Source organism: Dryobates pubescens, chromosome Z (genome assembly GCF_014839835.1).
Source record: "Dryobates pubescens isolate bDryPub1 chromosome Z, bDryPub1.pri, whole genome shotgun sequence".
NCBI lineage: Eukaryota > Metazoa > Chordata > Aves > Piciformes > Picidae > Dryobates > Dryobates pubescens.
In genome coordinates, this window is record NC_071657.1 from 25,463,234 (window position 1) to 25,488,594 (window position 25,361).

The window sequence follows — 25,361 nt, forward strand, 5'->3', positions numbered from 1 at the left end:
AGCTGTTAATCTCCACCTAAGATATTAAAAAACCCCAATGCACTATAGAAAATTATTCAAAGGCACACAAGACTAGCAACAATTGCAAGTAGCATCTGTCACTGTACTTCCCCTTACTATTACAGCAAACTCAGTGGATAAGTATTGTAAATACACTGCATTACAGAATCCTGTATATCTGTATGTTTATCTTCAAAATCAAGAATAACTTTCTGACAGCATGGAAACTGCTAAAAAAGTGAACAGTGTTAATGAAGTTATTATAATTACCAAAATTTTTAAGGTTTTTATTTTCCCCTCCCTCCCAAAAAAGAATAAATTAGGAAAACAAGTTAACAGTTAACAAGTCTTGAACTACTCTAACATGCATTTCAAAACTCTCACATTTAAACAACTTCTCATTAATATCCTGAATTCATAATTGTGTTTTTTAATAAATTACAGCTAGATAAAATACTGAAGAACCAGGGAGAGTTATTAAATAAATTACCAGATCAATAACTTGCACTTAACAAGAGTACCTAAGCAAATAAAATAATACATGAAAATAATTAAAAAAACAGACTTCCTTAAACAGATTCACTGATAAACATACACAAGAGTATATTAGGACTTGAGAATCTTGAATTTAACAAATGGAAATTAATGATTTCTCTATACAAGTCTAAAAACTTTTTGAAAGTACACAATGAAAAACTCAGTTATGTTTTAGCAAATACTCACTCAACTGCTGTCAGAAAATCACATCTCAATCAACACTCAGAAAGACAGAGAAAGGTGTAAGCATTATGTCTAAAACACTAAAACAGCTCTATAGGACTAATACATACTGAGGAGAAAGTACAGGCGACCACAGTAGTAAGCTAGCAGCTGTATGAAAAGGAAACTTATTCCAGAAATAAATTTAATGTGGCCTCAAAAGTTGAATCACTCCAAAGTTTTGTTTCATGTGTGGCATGCTAAGTAAACCACAGAACTGACATTATAGTAATTTACATAATTGACAGCAGTATTTGGTTGATTCATCAACAATTAAAAATACTTTGATCTTGTAAAGACATTTGTTGGCATATTTACTTGAAACCTAGTAATGAAAATATTCAGGTCCAACTGCAAAAAATAACAACAGCTGGTTATTTTTTAAGAATAAAGGGAAGCTTTGTTGCCCTCTGAGGTATCTTGCTACAGCAAACTACAAAATACAAGTCATTAACTCATCATAACTGCAGTAAATTTGTCAAGTAATAGGGTAATCTACTGTGGATTGCTGTAAACAAGTGGGACAAAGACTACAATGAACAGATAGATTTTCTTTTTAAACAAATAAGGCTCACTACCAGAAAAGTAACAAGTGATTTCTGAGTTTCTCAAAGCTTTCTTAACTTCCAGTGTTCAACTTTCATTTATGACCCCATCATTTTGCTTATTAACTTCTTCAGCTGCCATTAAAATCAGTCCTTGATGTAAAACTTTCATGTTACTGCAGTTACAAGCAATCATTTCCATTTTCTGTTAATGAGACTACAAAAAGGATAATGATAACAGCATGTTTGATTACTTAATCTCCAAACTATGTGCTATCTTTGCCTCTACCTCACCTTTGGCAGGAAGTAAGAGATAGGAATGAAGTTCAAGAGATACTATACCTTTGTACTGTGAACATAGCAAAGGCAACCCTTGTGAAGCTCTACACGATAGCAACTGTCTAGTGCTCCTTGCAGCATCTCTTCTATGAACCAACACAGCCTTACTGTGGGCAAAATCACACATGAAATTTTAAGAGAGGAAAGATCTCAAAATTTAAGTTTTTCCTCAGAAGCCATCCCAGATTTTTTCTACAGTGTGTCAATTACACCAACCCTCAACTCCACAACAATCAAAGTATGAGTATGGAACAATGATGCTATCTTACCTCTGTGATTGCTTTTGTAAGGGAAATTATTACAACATACACTGGCTAATACTACCTATGCAGCTACCCATCAAAACAATTCGATCAGATTATCCTGCAGTCTACATACCACCAACTAAAAAATTACTAATGCATGAGCCACAAAGGATACAATCTGTTGTTCAGCTACTGCAATTGAACTGTGGGAACTGGCAATAAGGAACATGGGCAAAAAAGCCACTATAACTCTGCTCAGATTTGAAAATGAAAACTAGCATTGCTCCCACACCACCAATTCATTTTTCTGAGAATAGCACTCAAAGGAAACAAATCCATCTTGCTCAAAAATTCATAAAACCAGTTAAGTTCTTGTGTTCTGACATACAGCAAGACAAAACTTTGCCCTCTGAGAACAATTTATCCTTATTTCATGTTTGCTGTATTAAACTTTTAGATATTTAAAAAGTTACGTGAGAAAAAATTAAATCAACATAAAACCACACAATACAAAAAACCCAACCACATCCACATGTATAAAGTATGTTCAAAGCACAGTTTTTGCTGGTTTAGAAAATGTTTAAGCCCTTCTATGTAGACATGCAGAACTTTGATTAAACTTCTTAGAAATGTCAGTAAACTAGACCACAATGAAGATTTTTAAAGCATCCATTTCCTACATACATGGTTTCCATAGCCAAATCTACCACACTACACTAAGTATTTAAGATGCAGTGGGACATAGAGGTGTGTGCTGATGAAAATTGGATTACCAATTGCTGGAAAGCTGATTTTGAGTTACAAAACTATTAGGTAATAGGAAATGTTAAAAACTGTCTGCTATTTAACTTTTTTGCCCCTTCGGATTTGATGACTGCTTACAGATGTCAAAAATATCCAGCAGCTTGGGTGTCCTTGAATTATTATGCAGAAATACCTCAAAAACTTTGTAGAGAAATAGTGAAAATGCATACAGGTGAATTTTGTAGATTATGTTAGGTTACTATTATAATGTGTATGTATGTTCCCGTTCCCATTCATCCCTTCATGTATTCCCTGCAGTGAAGCCTTTCTTTCATTCTGGTGTTAACCAAACCCTATTCTGCTTCATCTTTACCAATTCATCATAAAAGACCTCTCATTTGCTGGACACCATGACTCAAGTCTTGTATAGACCAACATTCCCACATTCTTTCTAAGCACTTCATGTATACACGACTAGACAACAGATTTTACACTGATGTTTATATTAAAAAATAACACTGTTATTTTAGCAGTCTATGAACTTCATATTAATTTGGTGCTCCCTCTTCCCTTTAAAGAAACAAAAGATACTGAAATGCCAAACAAGTCTAAAGGAATTAATGAAGATGAAAATTACCTCTAAAGGACCAGCATCTTGTGAGTTGATGTGGAGAACTATCTTTGCTTGGAATTAAAACAGAAGAGGTACTTTGACTCACTGACAAATGGATTGTGTGGAATAGTATCACAATTTTCTGCACAAATGACTAATATGACTTAGTGCATATATAAAAAAGTGTTAGAACTGGTAAAGGATTTTTTTTCAGCAGAATTGATTATTACCTAAGATCTCCTCTTCCTCAGATATTATTAGCATTAACATCCACTATGTCATTTTTAGGGACTGCCAGCTTCTATCTGGCACTAGAATTTGCCGGAGTGACATTCAGACATCTCTGAACACCAAGCACCATGCAGGAAAGACTGTCCCAGAAAAAGGTTAATTATTTTTTGTCAATAAAGTAAAAAAAAAAAAAAAAGTAAAAAAAAAATCAATTACCTACACCACAGTTATGGTTGCACCTCTTTTTTGCATGACAATTTAAAAAAATTAAAGTCTCATGAACTCTAGGTTCATGGGGGTGGTTGTATACATAGAATACATAGAATAAACCAGGTTGGAAGAGACCTTCAAGATCATCGCGTCCAACCCATCAAACAATCCAACACAAGCCAAACAACTAACCCACGGCACCAAGCACCCCATCAAGTCTTCTCCTGAAAACCTCCAGTGATGGCGACTCCACCACCTCCCCAGGCAGCCCATTCCAATGGGCAATCACTCTTTCTGTATAGAACTTTTTCCTAACATCTAGCCTGAACCTCCCCTGGCGCAGCCTGAGAATGTTGTATCCCCAAGCTTTCAGACTCAAGGCTTGAAGTAGATCTGACTGGGGAAAAAAGTAATTTCTTGAATTATAACCAGGGAATATATGCTACAATTAATTAATTCTCATACATAATGTACACTACACTGAACATTCTAGAGGTTAACAAGAAGAGACAAGATATTTCATGATTTTCATGACACTATGATTTTGAACCTCCTGACTGCCAAGAACATAATCTTACTCACATCACTAGCTGCAACTTGTAACAAATCCATTATATACACATGTATATTGTTTTCAGAAGTTACAACAGTGTGTTAGAATACTTGCATTGCTGGTTCCTCTGATACCAGCTTCTAAGAGAGGTAAAAGAACACTAATAAAGTAAAAGCTGAGGTGATAGAGAATTCAAATATTCCCAACTAGAGAAAATTTGTCAGTGTTGCTAAACAAAGCTAATGATCATTAGCAAAGTCATACATTTAGAAAAACTTTCAATACGAAAACACAATCAGCATAAAAATAAAGAAAAGCAGTACATACACTTTTAAAAAACATTCCCTTTTTTTAAATAGCATAGCACCTCAAAGTATTTCCATGTAGCAAATGTAATTACTCCTTAGGGAAAGCCAGAAGATTCTGCTTTTTGCCTCAGTGTGTGAGAGTAATATGACTGCCATTTTCCTGCAGATATTCACAACACACCAAGAGGAAAGTATACAGGTACATATAGATAGAGCACTCATTTTACATGTCTAGGAGACCCGATTATCCTGAAAGGTTAACACCTTACATTCCAAATGCAAAGTTAATATATTAAGGCTATTACAATTCCACATGCTAGAAAATGTTTTCAGTAGAATGGTCATGTAAATCAAATAGAAAACCAATGTCTCTTCACACTTGAAACTGAGAAAATTCACCCTCAGATGAGAAATTCCCTGTCTATTCAATGCATTTGTCTGTCAGACTTGTTTCCTTCCAGTTACATGTCTTTGAAAGAGCAGGAATATAGGTCACTGTCAAATGCTAGAAAAATGAGAAAGCAGCTCTTCAAAAATTAGTTTTAACCTGTCTGCCAGTTTGTGTAATCTGATTTTTTTGTTAAGATATCCTTCAGTTCATTTGTAGTCTCCATTAGTGACAGAAATTCTAATTAAATTACAGAATGTAGGAAATGTATGGCTCTCAGTGGCGCAATAGCTATGTTTGTCTAGCACACAGTGGTAGAACTCTACCTGAAAAAACATAGTTAGAATGAAATGTAGATGTTCCCTCCTCATGGGTGTTGGTTTTTTTTTGGTTGTTGTTATTTTTGTTTTTAAGTACACCCAGAAAACTTCAAGATGCTTAGCTTTGGTAACTGACTGCACAGCCTGGCTCTTCACAGTTGCCACACATTGATACAACAGTAGAAAGGATTCAGAGATTGCTCAGTAATGAACACATGGAGTCTATAGACTTATATAAGATGAGGTGCTCAAGAAAAATTAATTTTAATTTGTACAGTGGATTAGCTTAAAATGTTCCTTTAATATTCTTACCAAAAAATCGAATTTAACTTATTTACGTTAATTCACTTGGAGCCCTGCAAGTATTTAATATTTTTAAAGTGATTCCCTGTAAAACTCACGACTTTTGGTAATTCCATTAAATTTACCTGAGTATCTAAGTATAGATATCTAAGTACAGTCAAAACATTTAAAAGGAAATAGTCATTAATTACCACTTCTCTGTAAAATATGAAAGATGTAGCTTATCTAGCTTTGTTTAATCATAAACATCCTTGTTTAATGAATAAAAGCTAGATGTAATTAGCTGAATTGTAGCATTGCATGAATAGTGTTCAGCTGGGGGAGAAAGGGTAGCAAAGTCGCTTCTGGAGAATTGACCAATGAGTTATGATCTGGTACATATTACTGTATCTGCCAAACAACATATATATGGGACATCAGAACAAAAACTGCACAACTTTATGAAATGTTCAATTTTTATATTTACACTATAATTAGTACAAAATTGCTTTTTAAGTTTTCTGTAGCACAAGACAGTATCTACTAGACTCGATATCCTAATATGTCAAAACAACTACTTTGCAGTATGATAAAGGAATCTAGGAAGAGTTATAAAGAATAAGACACCATTTTCAAACTATACATAGTGTTTGCTTTTGCTTCTAAAAAGGTACTTATATCCCCAAAAGTTTTTTAATTTTAAATAAGCAGGGCAGGCAGGGTGGGGGAGGAAGGGAAGACTTCTTGTTGGTACTAAAGCCTTTGCTGTAATAAACTAAACATATTTACAATTTATACAAATGTTTGACTTTCAATAATAATACAAAAACTTATCACAAGATGCAAAAATCAGGAAACAAGTTTATCTGAGACACCACTGCTCTACACAGGACAGAATGTAACTTGAACTGCAAGGAACAGAAAGGTATTTATCCCCCATATTCAGGCAACAAGAACGATTTGCATGAGGTCACAAAGAAAGGAAAAAAATAAAAGGCTCCAACATTCTTCAGTAGACTTGGTTTTAAAAGATATGCCAAAAACCTAGGGTACATCTGTCCATCTGGCTTTTGTGTTCTGTTTGGTCCTTGCAGCCAATATTTAGTTGCTGGATGTTGCCTTCCATTTTGAAAAATCGGAGTAGTTTCATGGCAAAGTCAGGAAACTCAATACTTCTTTCTTTTTTAAAAGGCAAAACCTTTCTACTTCTACAATTACAAACAATTTTGGCCCAGTTCATCTTCCAAAAGTTATATCCCCATCATATTTTTCAGTAGATAACTTCATAGACTGTAGCTTTTTTATCTCCAGAGCCAGTGACTATGTACTTATCATCCACAGAGATGTCACAGCTAAGTACTGAGGAAGATTCTTTGGACTAGAAGAAAAGAAGAAATATATTACATCACTTTAAAAGAGAAGAGTTTGCAAACCTCATCTTAGCATCCCATTTTGGGCAGATCACACAGGTGAAGATATCCAAGTCCAGTCTTGGGACTCTGGATGCTTCAATTTTTTCTTTACAAGCATCACCACGCTCACCTGGAAGATACTGGCTCCATAGGGAGTTCTCCATGCATTAAGAAGGTTATCTTTCCCAGTGCTCACAAACCATTTACCTAGAATATAAACCAGAAGAACTGTGAAAACATATGAAACAGACATCTAAAAGATTGTGAGTTTTCAATGCACGTCTGAGAAATCTGTTAACTAATGAACATTGTAAAAGCTCTCCCTATTAATATACACTACTTTTCCTTCAAAATACGTATTACATACTAGAAAATCCCTTTGACAAGTAGAAATAGCTTTTTAAGCACAAAACAACCCTCAGAGCAGCCTTCAGGCAAATGGATGGTTATTTGCAGGTAAGTACATTTGAATCCACAAAGTAGAACTATTTATTCTTAACTTAAGAAAATTAGATACTAAGTTTTGATCACCATATGACCTATGACTGTGCAGTAACTAATCAATGTGGCATGAATTAGAGCCTTGACCTCCAGATCTGTCTTTAGGACAACTTACCACAGTAAGCAAATTTGAGTGACAATACACAACTCTCATGAAGGTGTAGTTGATATTTGTCTGGTTTATTTACATGTAGTACTTCTACATTGCTGCTCTCCATTCCCACAGCCAGCCATTCACCAGTAGGACAATATCCAAGGGAAAATATCTGTAAATTAAACCACATTTACACTTTATTATTTCCTATGGATTTTTTTTCTCTACAGTGATTAGAACTGGGAGAAGGGGGGAGAAAATGTCCAAATAAAATTTATGTATTTCAACAGCAAGACTGCTGTTCAAAATTCACGGGACTAAATAACCCCTGTTCTTATCTATTAACTTAGAAAAACAGGAAGAGAGATCAGTGTTAGGCTATCATTTTGTTCTGAAAGAAAACATGCAAAAGCTCCAAAATACCATGTTCTGAGTAGCAAAAAGGAAGACAATCTGCCTGTTGCACTGGGCTCAGTCTCATCTTCCATCCTAAATATTTCCCTCTCCCTGTAACCTCACCTCCCCAAGATGCAGAAAATCCAGTTACCTGTGATGTGAAGTCATGCTGTTGTAGCTGTCTCCCTTCTCTCAAGTCCCAGGATCTGACAGTGTTATCCAAACCTCCTGTCCAAAGCTTGGTGCCATCATTAGAAATGTCAATACAGCTGGCTCCATCTGTGTGGCCCTGAAATTGCCTGATAAAACAAACCAGATTGAATAATGAATTCCTGCCATAGCTCAAGGTAAACACTGTCGTAGTGTTAGTTTTGGACTCTATGTGTCATCTCTCCTGCAACCGCTCATAGGGAAAAAAACAGCCCCTCCCTCTTAAATGCATTTATATGAACAGCATTACATAAATATTTTCTAGGTGCTACAGGAATCAACTGCTTTATGGCTAGCTGAGCAAAGTCAAGTATTTCCCATCAGATTTTGAAAAGCAAAATAAAAGCTTCTAAGAACACTGCAGTACAGTAACTATAGTTAAAAGTGCCAGATACAACTGAGATTAAAATGACTGCTGAGGGAAGAAAACTCCTACAGCTTCTCTATTTTTATTTGGCTGTAAGTCAAAGTAAAAAATAATAAGCAGAGATATTAATAGGAAGGGATCCAGATAGACATCCAAAGAATTAAACACAGGCACTGCTGAGTCAATGAAGTTGCATTTTCCATGGCAGGAGATCACAAAAATGTAAGTGGTGCAGCTTGTTTTACAAAGCTTCTCATTGGTAATTCTCAGCTTTCAGCAACCAGGTCATCACAAGTTTTCCTTAATTCCTTAGCAAAAGCCTTCTGAGGCTTCTGCAATTTTCATTGCCAAGCAGTTTTTGGAATGTCCTACGCCTCTGTGTGAAAGGTGGAGGGAAGGAAAAGACAAGCAGCTTGTGAATGAAGAGGATGAATCACTAACAGCTGCCACAGAAAGCTCATATTCCACATTTTGGTTTTTCAGTCTGGCCTCAAAATTACACCTGTTACCAAGACCAGTCAGCATGTGGTGGGAACATGTACAGCAAATATTCAAAAGGCAAGAAGATGAAAAGAGTGCACTTCTACAGAGACCAGGAAAGAAAAGGGGAAACTTAAGATTTTATGTAACTAAAAACTTTGTGGATCTAGAAGTTCAACAGGAAGTAAAATTTGCATGCACATAATCTCAGGCTAATTATTGATGTATAGGGCATTTAATTGCAACACAGCTGACTAAGCAGATTCTTCAGTGTCTGTGTTCAGAGCTTTTAAAATATCACAGCCTTTCCCAGTTTAGGCTCTCTATTGTCGTAATATTGGAAGCCATGACTATTTTGGTAAATAAGGCAAAACTTAGCTTCTACAAATTATATAGCTAGTTGCTAAAAGCCATTGCACACATGGAAGCATGTTTCTTTCTCTGTTATATCACTAGAGCTGAATATTGACCTGCCATATACTTCAATCATCTCCAAATGTATTTTTAATCAAAGGTCTAACAAAAGATCTCAGAAGTAATTTACATGACATCTACTGTACTCCTTGCAACCCATCTATTTTTAGAGATCAAATTCCTCCCAAACTCAAATATCTCTCTCATGAATGATGCTTTCCTTCAGAACTGAAGAGACTCACATTTTCGATCACTTTCATAAGATTTATTACTTATTATCACTAAATAAGAACTAAACATTCTCTTTACTATTTAACAAGTCTTAAGACAAAAGGGAAAGTGTGGGGATTGAACAAACCAGAAAGAGTTCCCTAAAAGAAATGCTCAGTCTACTTTAATTGCAAACCAGAAATGCTGCTTGTACAAACCCACAGATAAATCCAAGTAACTGAAACCAACAATAACTTTTACACTGACTGCAGGTTATGGATCAACCCTTCAAGCCCTGAAAGCACATCTTCCAGGACTAGGTAAAAGCTACCAAAACTAGTTTCTGGTCAACTTGGGTGCTAATCTTATTCTTTGGATAAGAAATACTATTTACTTTGGTGTTAGGAACCACTGCTCAGCAAGATAAATATTTATGTAGCTGTCCAAAGAGTAACTTCTATGAATGTCTTCTGTAAACAAGTAAAGACTCACCTGACTAGGGTCTGATTGTGCAGATCCCACACTGCAATATTCCCATCACTACAGCAGGAAAAGCACACCTTGGAATCAGGACTGATAGCCAGAGCGTAGCAGGCAGGGGCTGAGGATGTCAGCTCTGCTTTTATACGAGGAGTTGGAGCTGCCAGGTCCCATATGGATAATGTGCTGGCTTCCCCACCAACTATTAGGGTGCATCCATCAGGCAGCAATTTACAAGAGCGGATGTAGTTATCTCTGTTCTGTAGAACACAAATCACCTCAGTAATGTTAATACATGCCTGCCAATAACAACTACTAATATGTTCCTGATTGCATCCAAGTTTTAAACAGTATGCTAATTTTTTCATTACCAAAGTGCTGAAGAGGAACAAGCAGATCCTAAAAGGCTTCAAACACCTACTTCTCATCACTAACCAGAGACTGTAGCTGCAGAAATTAAACTGCAGACTCCAGTTGCAACAGTCTACTCTCTTTTAAACATGATGAATGGCAAGTCTTCCATCTCATTACACAAAACCAGAGCCAACGTAAGCCAGCACTTCTGCAAGTGCACTCCATCAGCTAAGGTCACCAACAAGAGAAATATTAAAGCAAATGACATTTCACTTGGCATTTAGGCAATCCTGTATGAAAATGCAGTTCATGTCTCATATATTTCAGGTTTTGGAGTTTTATTTCAAATACGGTGCATTCACTTTTTGATGTTAAAAATGTTTCAACCTTCAATTAATACAATCTCAACTCCTTAGGTGTATGGGATGTTCATTGTAACAGCTACCAAATTAGCATGGTAACAGCTCTTTAAGACAAGGGAGAGTTAAGATCTGTAGCTCAAAACATACAAAAAAACCACTGCAAAAAGCAGTCAGCAGCACTCCTACTAATTTTATTAATTTATAGCAAAGGACAAGAAATGCAGTGAAAATGTACTTAGTCAGCTAACTGCTCTGTAACTAAAATAAAGGCATCTAGAACTACGTATCCAGACACAGACCTGCCACAGAACAGAACACATATTCAACCATACTTTTTCATCTAGTCAACTAATATAAGGATAGCAGTAAACAAAGTGTAAAGTCTGAAAAACACCAAATCAAAACAGAACAAAAAGCTCACCACATTTAACTGGGTCAACAATAAAGCTATACTTATTTTCATTCAGAAAATATTACTGTGCTTTACAGCATTAAATCTTCTCAATTATAATTTCATAGATGTCTATGTTACTTCTAATTAAAAGCATATTTTATTGAGCAAACTTTTAAATCAGTTTTTAAGCAACCCATACAACTGCACTCAGTTGCTTTTGTATCCTAAATATCTGTAAACAACCAACCAAAAGGTGTAACTTGTGGAACTAACAAAAGCATAGTAAGACTTAATGGTGACCTTGGTACCCTGTCATGTGTACTGTCATATGACTGATACCCTCTTACAAAAGAAAGAGGTTGTCACTCCTGGATTGAGTTAAACACCTAGGAAGGTTATGTGCATCCCTGCAGAAGCCAGGGTCCATTCTTTTTAAACTCCTGCACAGAAAATGTCAGTGCAACAAAAAGTGGGAGTGAGGGGGATGAATAAATAAATCAGGTACACTTTCCACTCAAAAAATCTTAACTGCTATTTGACATTTAGTGACATTTAACTCTAAGCAAACCAGCACTCTTCTCTGTAACTCCACATGCTCTTTTAAAAATATTAAGCTAAATATATAAAGCAGGAAACAGAATTACCTGCTGTTTCCCTGTAATATGAACAAAATCCAGACTTTACTAAGTTTCAACGAGAAGCTACCCTTGTACACAAGTTCCTGTTCACCTACCAGGCAGTCCAGCTGAGAGACAGGGCTCTTGTTGCCAGGCTGGCTGATATCCCAGACTTTGACACACCCCTTCCCACCTGTGTACACGTGTCTCGTGGGGTTGCTGATGGTAACTGCACATACAACTTCCCCATGATTCAGAGTGTTGATCTGACGGGCATGGCGAGGGATTCCTGGACCGATGAGGGCATCAGGCGGGAAAGGAACAGGCTGCATCTGACCATCTGCAGTAACGTGAAAGGAGTAGGCTCTTTTGGGAAGGGAAAGAAGAGTGAAAACAAGACCAAAAAAAACCTGAATCAGCCAGTTAGAGTGCTATAATGCAAGAAAACTACAATATTATTTTATTTCATTTATTTTACAGTCTTTTTCTCATAAAAATCAGAGCTTCAGTACCATGTAACACAGGCACATGAAATCTCAGAGACAGACAAGGATTCACAATAGATATTTTCATTTTTTCTCACCTAAAGTATTCATGCAGTGGGGAAGGATGCTAAAATCTATCTGTAACTTTAAGGACCACAGGCATGGCTACTACCGTTCAGACATCTGGATGATTAAAAGATCTTTTAGCCCCTGCTTTCTAGCCATCATTTCCAAGTCTCAGCACCACAAGTCCTGCAGAAGCAATCTCTCACCAGACACTAATCTTTCAGATGCCTTCCATGAGACCTGCACCTGGTACCCTGTGGAAGCATGAAATAAAGTTCAACTTGCTCCTTCTCTGCATATTTGACATTAGCACCATCTACACTCACACGCCTCTCATTCCAGCTGGTAATTAGCACTTTAAACACAAAATAGAAGCACATAAGGAAGCTGCACACCTTTCATCAGAAAACATATCTTATTCTCATAATTACTTTCTCTTGAAGAAGTATTTTGGAAGAGCTGAAAGGCTCACTTTTCAAAGTGATTTTGGGATTTCTGCAACATCTTTTATCTGTACTCAAAATTGAGAGTCAATGAAGTGAATCCTAGCAATGAATAAAAACACTTCTTGTGAAAGTACACAGAACAATTTCTTTGCATTCACTGTTAAGTCAGATGCATGCAAGGACCAAGGCACAAATAGCAGGTTTCAGCTGCAAGGTTTTTTTCTTTCTTTCAAATAATGAGAAAAATGGAACGGAACAGAACGGAACAGAACAGAAGCGAACTTCAAGATCATTGTGTCCAACCCATCATCCAGTACCATCTAATCAACTAAACCATAGCACCAAGCACCCCAACAAATCTAAACACCTCCACTGATGGCAACTCCACCATCTCCCTAGGCAGGACATTCCAATGGGCAATCACTCTCTCTATGAAGAACTTCTTCCTAACATCCTGCTGGCCACACTGTTTCTGATACAGGCCAGGATGCCATTGGCCTTCTTGGCCACCTGGGCACACTGCTGGCTCATGGTCAGCCTACTATCAACCAGTACCCCCAGGTCCCTTTCTGCCTGGCCGCTCTTCAGCCACTCTGACGCCAGCCTGTAGCATTGCTTGGGGTTGTTGTGACCAATGTGCAGAACCCAGCACTTAGATGTGTTAAATCTCATGCCCTTGGACTCTGCCCATCTGCCCAGCCTGTCAAGGTCACTCTGCAGAGCTCTCCTACCCTCTCCTACCTCAGCTTGGTGTCATCTGCAAATTTACTGATGATGGACTCAATACCCTCATCCAGATCATCGATAAAGATACTAAAGAGCATGGGTCCTAGCACTGATCCCTGGGGCACACTACTACTGACTGGCTGCCAGCTGGATGTGGCACCATTCACCATCACTCTCTGGGCACAGCCCTCCAGTCAGTTCCTAACCCAGCAGAGCGTGGTGCTGTCCAAGCCATGAGCTGACAGCTTGGCCAGGAGTTTGCTGTGGGGAACAGTGTCAAAGGCCTTGCTGAAGTCTAGGTAGAATACAGCCACAGCCTTCCCCACATCTACCAGGCAGGTCACCTGATCATAGAGGGTGATCAAGTTGGTAAGGCAGGACCTGTCCTTCCTAAATCCCTGCTGCCTGAGCCTGATCCCTTAGACATCCTGTAAGTGCTGAGTGATTGCACTTAAGATGACCTCTTCCATAATCTTGCCTGGCACTGCGGTCAGGCTGACAAGCCTGTAATTCACTGGCTCATCCTTCTGGCCCTTCTTGCGGAAGGGCATCACATTGGCCAGCTTCCAGTCTTCTGGGACCTCTCCAGTGAGCCAGGACCGTTGAAAAATCATGGAGAGCAGCTTTGCTAGCTCATCTGCCAGCTCTCTCAGCACCCTAGGACGGATCCCATCCTATACCAGGGACCTGTGGGGATCCAAGTGACTAAGGAGGTCTCTAACTACTTCCTCCTGGATTACAGGGGAACTATACTGCTCCCTCCCTCCCTCCCTCCATCTGCCAGCTCAGGAGGCCAGTCCTGTGTGAGAGTCTGAACCCTCTCTCCATGTCGTAAGTCCCGCTTGCTGCCACTCATGGAGCTGAAGAAGCTGCCCAGAGGGACCACCTCATCTCTTCTCCAGCCAAAGCCTCAGCACCCTTTCTCTACAAACGCAGCATCTCCTGCAGCACCTTTCCTCCACAGACTCAAACTGCCTTGGGGTGGGGGGGTGAGAGGTGTGGTAATATAATTCCTTTCCTCTCCTCTCTCTCTTCTCCCTCTCCCTCTCTATCTTCTCCCTCTCTCTCTCTATCTTCTCCTTCTCCCCTTCTTATTTCTGTTTTATTTATGTAATACATAGTCTAGCTGTTGATATTTTGGCTTCGCTTGTGCTGTTAATTTCACAACACGGGAATATTCAAAAGAACTGAGTCTCCTTCCCTCTCTGGACTGAGACATCCTGCTATTAAAAATTTGATGCAAAGAAGGTGTTAAGTACCACTGCCTTTTCCTCATCTTTTGTTACCATGTTTCCATCTGTGTCCACCAAGGAGTGGAGGTTGTCCTTGCCCTTCCTCTTGCTATTAATATATTTATAGAAAGATTTTTTGTTGTCCTTCACAGCAGTGGCCAGTCTAAGCTCTAAATGTGCTTTTGCCTCTCTAGTTTTTTTCCTACATGACCTAGCAACATTCTTAAACATTCTACAGGTTGCCTCACCTTTCTTCCAATGATGATGCACACTCTTTTTTCCCCTTAATTCCTTTAGAAGTTCATTGCCCATCCAGGCTGGCTGTCTGCCCCGGCGGCTCATCTTCCAGCACATTGGCACAGCCTGTTCCTCTGCCTTCAAGAGTTCTTTCTTGAAGTAGGTCCAGCCCTCCTGGACCCCTTTGTTTTTAAGCGCTGTTTCCCAAGGAAACTTCTGAGTTAGTTCCTTGAGTAACCTGAAGTCTGCTGTGCAAAATTCACTCCCTTTCATTTGTACAAGATACACAGTATATCCAGAGGTATATCAATATATCCAGAGGTCTCTACTTCCTCCTGGATCACAGGGGAACTATACAGCTCCCTGGCTCCATCTGCCAGCTCAGGAGGCCAATTGTCCGGAAGACAACCTATCCTGCTATTCTGCTGCTGCAGAAGTCTGGCATTTATTACACTCATGAGTACCTCTTTTGCTTCCTCTGATTTTAGCACATGCAGAGCTCGTATTTTTGATGTTGCTGTTACATCAACAAAATTTACTGATGATACAACACTGGGGCAGGGGGTGGTCGACACCCTGTCACACTGTGCGGCCATCCCATGAGATCTGGACAGGCTGAAGAGTTGGGTGAAGGCAAACCTCATGAAGTTCAATAAGGACAAGTGCAGGGTCCTGCACCTGGGGAGGAATAACAGCATGCATCAGTACAGGTTAGGGGTTGCCCTGCTGAAAAGCAGCTCCATGGAGAAAGACCTTGAAGTCCTAGCAGACAGCAAGCTCTGCATGGGACAGCAAAGTGCCCTTGTGGCCAAGAGGGCCAACGGTATCCTGGGGTGTGTCAAGAAAGTGTGTCCAGCAGGTCTAGGGAGGTTCTTTTCCCCCTCCACTCTGCCTTGGTGAGACCACACCTTGAATACTGTACCCAGTTTTGGGCTCCCTAATTCAAGAGAGATGGAGACCTGCTGGAGAGAATCCAGTGGAGAGCCACAAGGATGGTTAGGGGACTTGAGCATATTCCTTATGAATACAGACTGAGATCCCTGGGGCTTTTTAGTCCTGAGCAGAGAAAACTGAGAGGGGATCTGATCACTGCCTATAAATATCTGAGGGGTGGGTGTCAAGCGGAGGAGGCCAATCTCTTTACAGTGGTACTCAATAATAAGGAACAATGGATACAAACTTGAAGATAAAAGGTTTTACCTCAACATGAGGAGAAACTTCTTTACAGCGAGAGTGACAGAACACTGAAACAGGCTGCCCAGAGGAGTTGTGGAGTCTCCTCTGGAGACTTTCAAAACCTGTCTGGATGCATTCCTGTGTGGACTGCACTAAATGGTCCTGAATTTGGCAAGGAAACTGGACTTGATCTCTGGAGATCCCTTCCAACCTTTAACATTCTGTGATTCTTCAAGAAACCAAAGGGGATAAAAAATGGTGAGATAAGATGTTTGGTTTTTGTTTGTTTGCTTGTTTTAACTAATGAACTTCCATCTCCCTAGTGGTAATTCTATTTTCCTAATATATTTTTGTGTTCAAAACTGTCCTTGCTTTTCCAAATGTACCTTCCTCCCCAAGAATCTTCAGTCACTGTAATCAATTATTAGCATTGCATTCCTCTTCCAAGGACTCAGCAATAGGTAATTCAACTTACTTTTCTGTTCTGAACACTGAAGTAGTATTTTCAAATTATTTTATCGCAAGTTTTGAAGTATTTCACAATATTGCATCCTTCTCAGAAGGGAAAGGTATAAACTCATTAACAGAAATTGTTACTAGCGAAAAAAAATAATATATACGCATGTGTACATACATCCAATTCCTGCACATCATTCATGTGTCTTTTTTGTTATGGAAATGTCAGAGATGAAAAATGCATGATAAAGAAAGTGAAAAATTCGCTCCGTTTCACTTATACAAGATACAGTATATCCAATGTATTTCTTCCCATGGAACTCTTTCTTTTCTCTTATATGAAGAATTATAGTAATGACAAAAGCTTAACTAGAAATCCACATTATTTCTGAGGAGTAGAGACAGCTCTGTCCCAAAGGACATATTCACTAAGGAAAATGAAGTAGAAGAATGGCAATAAGACTGCTGAATCTTGAACAACTGCTCAGGTTCAGGTACAGAATCCTGGAGTTACAGCAGTTAAAATGCTGAAAATCTGGGTCTTTTTCTGAGCTCCAGGATGGAAGTCACAGAATCACACAGAATCACAAAGGGTGGAAAAGACCGCAGAGATCATCAAGTCCAACCTATCAACCCAACACCTCATGACTAACTAAACCATGGCTTCAAGTGCCATGTCCAATCCTTTTTTGAGCACCTCCAGGGATGGTGACTCCACCACCTCCCTGGGAAGGACATTCCAATGGCCAGTTACTCTCTCAGTGAAGAACTTTCTCCTCACCTTGAGCCTACACTTTCCCTGGTGCAGCTTGAGACTGTGTCCTCTTGTTCTGATGCTGGTTGCCTGGGAGAAGAGACCAACCCCCAACCACCCATCAGGTAGTTGTAGACAGCAATAAGGGCTCCCTTGAGCCTCTTCTTCTCCAGGATAAACAACCCCAGTTACCTCAGCCTCTCCTCACAGGGCTTGTGCTCGAGACCTCTCACCAGCCTTGTTGCCCCTCTATAGACACGTTCAAGTGTCTCGATGTCCTTCTTAAATTGAGGGGCCCAGAACTGGACACAGGACTCAAGGTGTCGCCTAACCAGTGCTGAGTAAAGGGGCACAATGACTTCCCTGCCCCTGCTGGCCACACTGTTTCTGATACAGGCCAGGATGCCATTGGCCTTCTTGGCTACCTGGGCACACTGGTGGCTCATCTTCAGCCAGCTGTCCACCAGCACCCCCAGGTACCTTTCTGCCTGCCTACCCTCCAGCCACTCTGACCCTAGCCTGTAGCACGACATGGGGTTCTTTGGACCAAAGTGCAGCACCCGGCACTTGGACTTCTTGAATGCCATCATGTTGGACTCTGCCCATCTGTCCAGCCTGTCAAGGTCCCTCTGGAGAGTCCTCCTACAGATCAACAGATAATCTAACAGATCAACACCTGCTCCCAGCTTGGTGTCATCTGCAAACCTGCTAATGGTGGACTCAATCCCCTTGTCCAGATCATCAGTAAAGATATTGAATAGGATTGGGCCCAGCACTGATCCCTGGGGGACACCACTAGTGACTGGCCTCCAGCTGGATGTGGCACCATTCACCACCACTCTGGGCTCGGCCCTCCAGCCATTTTCTAACCCAGTGCAGAGTGCTGCTGTCCATGCATGGGCTGACAGCTTGGCCAGGTGTTTGCTGTGGGGGTAGTGTCAAAGGCCTTGCTGAAGTCCAGGTAGACTACATCCACAGCCTTCCCCACATCCACCAGGCAGGTCACCTGACCATAGGAAATCAGGTTGGTCAGGCAGGACCTGGCTCTCCTAAATCCATGTTGGCTAGGCCTGATCTCTTGGCCATCCTGCAGGTGTGCTGTGATTGCCCCCAAGATGATCTGCTCCATAATTTTTCCTGGCGCTGAGGTCAGGCTGACAGTCCTGTAGTTCCCAGGTTCCTCCTTCTGGCCCTTCTTGTGGATGGGCATCACATTGGCTAGCTTGCAGTCATCTGGGAGCTCTCCAGTCAGCCAGGACTGGTGGAAAATGATGGAGAGAGGCTTGGCCAGCTCATCATCTTGAGTACTGTGTCCAGTTCTGGGCCCCTCAGTTTAAGAAGGACATTGAGACACTTGAACGTGTCCAGAGAAGGGTAACAAGGCTGGTAAGAGGCCTTGAGCACAAGCCCTATGAGGAGAGGCTGAGGGAGCTGGGATTGTTTAGCCTGGAGAAGAGAAGGCTCAGGGGTGACCTTATTGCTGTCTACAACTACCTGAAAGGTGGTTGTAGCCAGGAAGGGGTTGGTCTCTTCTCCCAGGCAACCAGCACCAGAACAAGGGGACACAGTCTCAAGCTGCACCAGGGGATGTTTAGACTCGAAGTGAGGAGAAAGTTCTTCACTGAGCGAGTCATTCGTCATTGGAATGGGCTGCCCAGGGAGGTGGTGGAGTCACCGTCCCTGGAGGTGTTCAGGGTGAGATTGGACGTGGCACTTGGTGCCATGGTCTAGTTGTGAGGTCTGTCAAGACAGGTTGGACTAGATGATCCTTGGGGTCTCTTCCAACCTTAATTATACTGTGATACTGTGATCCGCCAGCTCTCACAGTACCCTAGGATGGATCCCATCTGGTCCCACGGACTTGTGAGTATTCAAGTGGATCAGCAAGTCCCTAACTGCTTCCTCATGGATTTCAGGGGGATTATACAGCTCCCTGACCCCATTTACCAGTTCAGGCGGCCAGTTATCCTGCGGTCCTCCTGCCTTACTGTTGAAAATGAAGGTAAAAAGCTATTTAGTACCTCAGCCTTTTCCTCATCTTTAGTCACAATATTCCCCTCCAAGTCCTATAAGGAGTGGAGGTTCTTCTTGCCCCTCTTTTTAGTATTAATAAATTTTATAAAATGCTTTTTATTGTCTTTCATAGACGTGGCCAAGTTTAAGTTCTAAATGAGCTTTTACCTCTCTAATTTTTCTCCCACATGACCTAACAACATCCTTAAACGTTTCACAAGTTGCCTCCCCTTCTTTCCAAAGGTGAAGACACCCTCTTTTTTCCCCTTAATTCCTTCAACAGATGCTTGCCCATCCATGCTGGTCACCTTCCCTGGTGGCTCATCTTTCAGCACGTGGGCACAGCCTGTTCCTGTGCCTTCAAGAGCTCTCTTTTGATGTAGGTCCAACTGTCCTGGACTCCTTTGTTCTTAGGGGCTGCTACTCATGGTACTCTCCAAATTAGTTGCTTAAGTAAGCTGAAGTCTGCTGTCTGGAAGTCCAAAGTAAGGGTTCTGTTATTGCTCCTCATTATTTCCCAGCATATTGACAACTCCACTATCTCAGGGTCACTGCACCCTAGACAACCTCCTACCATCACATCTCCCACTAGCCCTTTTCTATTTGAGAAGGTCAACCAGGTGCTGACTCGTGGTAGGCTCAGTTGCAGGTCAGTTGCAGAATACTTGGTAGCAGTAAGCATACACAGAACTGCACAACTCTGAAGTCTCAGACTGTGCTTGCTTCTGGAGTAGATTTAAGAAAAACAATTAAGCAAGTATTAATCATTGTTTTCCCACAGCATGTTTAAGATTTATAATCCACTTGTACCTGATTTTATTATTTTGTTAATGAAGGTTAGGACATAAACAATTGGCCTCTTACTTATTGCTGAGACAGGACAGAAGAAAGACATGAAGATTTTAAGTGCTTCATGCATGCTGTAGAATTATGATATCTCTCCTGCTCTGAAATGTGAGTTACCCACTGTACTCTTTAATCATGTAGAACTTCACCAGTATGCCTGTGTTTAAAGTGCAATTATATAGATCATAAGAGTAGTCCCTGTTTTTTATCATTATGAACAGACATTTTTTTCCAAGACTGGCTAGTCAGGACTTGGGATGGCTGAGTTTGAGGGCCTAACAGACCAACCAGTAATAGTTTCTAACAAGCAAAGACAGTATTTTCTACAGTGCACATTATCAGCAATTCACTGGATAAAGAAATGGCTGCATACTGCCAAATTTGTCTGCCAAGACAAGCACACAAAAAAGTGAATTTTCCTGTTTGCTTGAAGTTGCATGGAATATCATGCTGACATCACTACTGACAGACTACTTACATGCATCATTTGCAAGGCTGACACTGCCAAACAAGAACAATTTTGTCTCCAGAACACAGTACTGGAGACAGCATTGCGAGCAACTATTTGCTTCTCGATCTTTGATGTTCTTGGCCACCTCTAGATACATTCACAGACCTGAAATCTCAAAGCTGACAAGCATTTCAATTGTCCAGCCTTAAAAGAGTCAGTGTTCAGCAAAAGTTGATAAATTCCAGAGTTTACTAATGCTCAAAGTATTTCTTGACAAGCATCCCTCACCCATCTTTCTCCTCAACAAATTCCTGTTGACATCTGAATTCTATAACACTGTAAGTAAGTGGATTTTTGGCCTTTTAAGATGATCTTTAAGAACTGACTGTATATGCCAGAAAAGTGCTGTTCAGCTTCATAACAATTATGGATTTCTACCTCAATCGCAGCATCCTACATTTATGAAATGACTAGGTTTCATGACTATTCATCTTGGTCAAAAGACTTAGCATGAAGATGCCCTTCCTCACGTTGGCCTAACAAACACACCAAAGTTCTTATACAATGCAATTACAGTTTAACAAGAAATGAGCTAAATGTATATCAATTAATATGTAAATATACACATGTAATTAATTGCATACCATGAACAGTTACAGGACAAACTCTCATACCTTCAATTTAGGAAAGTGTTCTAAGAAAACATACTGCCAATTATGATGATATACTGAATAAAAAAAAAAATTAGTCTTCTGCTCTGCTGTGTTCCAAGACTTCTCCAGCACTGAGAACCTGCAGATTTCCAATACATTACTAACACAGTAGGTGATACTAATGTGATCCAGTTTCTCAATTTAACTTAATAATTACAGTCCTCCAATTTCCAAAGTAGTATATACTAAGTATCATGACATGCTAAGGAGAGTTCAGAATAATTAATTCTCTGCTCAAGAACATGTCAAATCAACTAAACTACCCAACTGCCAGCTACTCAGAGTATTCAGACTGATATAATGCATGCAATTCCTGCCTAAAGTACCATGCCTTATAGAAAAACAAAAGGTTCTACTTTATCTTTCCAATTAAAATAGATTTCCTTAATTAGCACAAAAATACCCCAAGTGCAAAAACACAAAAGCAGACAGTTCCTTCTACCAATGAGTGCCTTTTTTCACATCCATCTCTTCTTTGTACTCCAGCTTATTTTGTTTGTAGTTGACATAGCAATGATTATTAGTGTTTCATTATATGGAATGAAACACCAAGAAATACTGATAAAAATTTGTAGAGGAATAACAAAATCTTTAACCTCATACATGTTATCAGATAATTCCAGCCAGAGATATAAGGGGTAGGAAACCAAACTGGTACACTACAATATAATAAAATTAGCATTCTTTTACAATATTGTTCATTGCACATTCACCGAACAATTGTGAAGACCTGAAAAATTGAAGTTTTTTTTTTATTTTTGCCTTCAGCAGTTCCGGAACAGTAACTATTCCCTTCCATATACACATAATCACCTTCTAAGTTGAAAGAGGTAATGTTTACAATGTGAAATTTCCCTTTCCTACTAAAATGAGAGCTGAAAAGAAGCATTTCTTTGTTGTGCCTATGTATAACATGTGCTTCAATGAACATCACATTTGAAAATAATACTAAGAAATAGATTTGTCCTCAGTGCTACCACTAATTCACAATTTTGACATCTGGGAAGCAATGCTATCAACATAAATCTTAACACTGAGCTTGAAAAATCTGTGTTTAGTGCACAATACAACATTAGAAGGTGTGGTTCACACCAGGAAGAAATCCACAAGATTAATTTCACAGCTATAGAAGAATAAAAGTTAAGTATCTTGCTAGAAATACTATGCAAAGTACAAGGTGATTACAACAATACACCAAGAACTATACGGTTAAGGCACAGCTAAATGTATCAAAATGACAGAGTGCAAGACAAGACAACAAACGTCCATATTGGAAACTAGTGCCGATTTCCCATTCAAAGCCTAAGGACAAAATAATTAGTAAGTGATGGCTCAAGCTTATCTAGAAGGGAAAATAGAAAACCACACACCTCACCCCCCAAAAAACCCAACAAAGCCAGAACCAAAGAAAAACAAATCCAAAACAAAATGACAAAACAACGATAAATATAAAACAACAAAATCACCAAAACAAACATTAAAAACAAAACACACAAAACCCACAACAAAACCAAAACCCAAACAACAAACAAAAACCCAACAATCAACCAACAACACCCACACACCCACCTCCCCCCACCAAAACCAACCAACCAACACAACAAACCAAACAAAAAACCCACAACCTCCACCCCGCCAAACACCACCAAAAGACCCAGAACAGTTGCTAAGAAAAGAATAGTCTATTGATGGGAAACTAAGAACATGAAACCCTTTTTTGTGTGTGTTCATATACATGTACACATATCAAGTCCTTGTCCATAAAATTAACTGTTGAACTACAAACATCTGAAGAGTGCAGACACTTCTCTACACCAAGATACCAAAGCAATACGAAACTGCTGAAAAGCCTCATAGGAGATAAATTAAAAACAAACAAACGAACTCCCAACAACACAACCTGCTACTAAATGCAAAGACTAGTTCATTTGACTTCAGCAAGGCCTTTGACACTACCCCCACAGCAAACACCTGGCCAAGCTGTCAGCCCATGCATGGACAGCAGCACTCTGCACTGGGTTAGAAAATGGCTGGAGGGCCGAGCCCAGAGTGGTGGTGAATGGTGCCACATCCAGCTGGAGGCCAGTCACTAGTGGTGTCCCCCAGGGATCAGTGCTGGGCCCAATCCTATTCAATATCTTTACTGATGATCTGGACAAGGGGATTGAGTCCACCATTAGCAGGTTTGCAGATGACACCAAGCTGGGAGCAGGTGTTGATCTGTTAGATTATCTGTTGATCTGTAGGAGGACTCTCCAGAGGGACCTTGACAGGCTGGACAGATGGGCAGAGTCCAACATGATGGCATTCAAGAAGTCCAAGTGCCGGGTGCTGCACTTCGGTCCAAAGAACCCCATGTCGTGCTACAGGCTAGGGTCAGAGTGGCTGGAGGGTAGGCAGGCAGAAAGGTACCTGGGGGTGCTGGTGGACAGCTGGCTGAAGATGAGCCACCAGTGTGCCCAGGTAGCCAAGAAGGCCAATGGCATCCTGGCCTGTATCAGAAACAGTGTGGCCAGCAGGGGCAGGGAAATCATTGTGCGCACTGGTTAGGCGACACCTTGAGTCCTGTGTCCAGTTCTGGGCCCCTCAATTTAAGAAGGACATCGAGACACTTGAACGTGTCTATAGAGGGGCAACAAGGCTGGTGAGAGGTCTCGAGCACAAGCCCTGTGAGGAGAGGCTGAGGTAACTGGGGTTGTTTATCCTGGAGAAGAAGAGGCTCAAGGGAGCCCTTATTGCTGTCTACAACTACCTGATGGGTGGTTGGGGGTTGGTCTCTTCTCCCAGGCAACCAGCATCAGAACAAGAGGACACAGTCTCAAGCTGCACCAGGGAAAGTGTAGGCTCAAGGTGAGGAGAAAGTTCTTCACTGATAGAGTAATTGGCTATTGGAATGTCCTTCCCAGGGAGGTGGTGGAGTCACCATCCCTGGAGGTGCTCAAAAAAGGATTGGACATGGCACTTGAAGCTATAGTTTAGTTAGTCATGAGGCCGTTGGGTGATAGGTTGGACTTGGTGATCCCTGAGGTCTTTTCCAGCCATGTTGATTCTATGATCTTGTATAATTAGGAAACTGCTGAAGACACTTCAGCTTTCTGGATTGTTTCCCCATTTCCCAAGTATGTATGTACTACTGTTACGAAGATTGGACTGTGAAGTGCAAAACTGAAAGACTCACATTCAGGAATATAGAAAGACAGTAGAAAAAACTTACAATTAATAAAGTTATGAAGTAAGCCAAAGACAAGCTTTCCAGACAACAGACCCTTGGTAACAGCTAACAGACAAGTAGGAGCAGGTTCTTAAAAGTCTATTAATTTTTCAACAGGCTAGTCATTGAAAGATCTCATAATACATAGGAGTGAAAGAAAACAGGATGCTATCAGAAATGCCACTCCTTTGGAAAGAGAAGCATTTAATTTTCTCTTGGAAGCAGACCTACATGAAAAAAAAAAAGTCCAGCACAACCATTGATAAATACATGCAGCTGTGAGCATACACATATGGCTAGGGATTCACTAGTTTGAAAATTCTCTGTACCACTTGCATCAAGTAATAAAAGTCCTGATCTCATAAAACAAATCCAGTGTAGTACCTTAATTGTACTCTAGGAACAGACAGAGCTTGAAAATAACCCAAGAGTACTCTCCCCGTTTGCATGATTATAGAACCCATGTTCTCTGTACAGAAAATAAAGGTAACTTGCCTATTACAGGTAAGAGATACTCAAAGATGCTGCAGGTAGCAAATGGCATCTAGCTAGTTGTAGCAAATCAAGCCTAAAAAGATTATTCTAAAGCTGTCAATGGAAAGATAACAGATCAGTTCATGGAATTTTAGGCTTGCCTCATTTACAATCAAGGTAATTAAAGATGTCACCCCAGAGAAAATGACTGGTTTGATCCAAGTAACACAACAAAACCCGTTACAGA

At 40.2% G+C, this 25,361-nt stretch overlaps 1 protein-coding gene across 10 annotated transcripts in view; it reads right to left on the reverse strand.

Moving 5' to 3' along the window:
• Nucleotides 1-5,995: 5,995 nt before the first annotated feature.
• Nucleotides 5,996-25,361, reverse strand: part of TLE1 (TLE family member 1, transcriptional corepressor) — an 88,144-nt gene continuing 68,778 nt past the window's right edge. For all 10 annotated transcript variants that reach the window (XM_054178062.1, XM_054178061.1, XM_054178060.1 and 7 more), the window contains 6 exons: nucleotides 11,945-12,194; nucleotides 10,114-10,361; nucleotides 8,092-8,239; nucleotides 7,566-7,716; nucleotides 7,080-7,156; nucleotides 5,996-6,915 (listed from right to left, as the gene is read on the reverse strand). In XM_054178062.1, coding sequence (XP_054034037.1) covers nucleotides 6,808-6,915; nucleotides 7,080-7,156; nucleotides 7,566-7,716; nucleotides 8,092-8,239; nucleotides 10,114-10,361; nucleotides 11,945-12,194 — 982 coding nt within the window. In that variant the 3' untranslated portion in view covers nucleotides 5,996-6,807. The remainder of the gene's footprint in view (nucleotides 6,916-7,079; nucleotides 7,157-7,565; nucleotides 7,717-8,091; nucleotides 8,240-10,113; nucleotides 10,362-11,944; nucleotides 12,195-25,361) is intronic.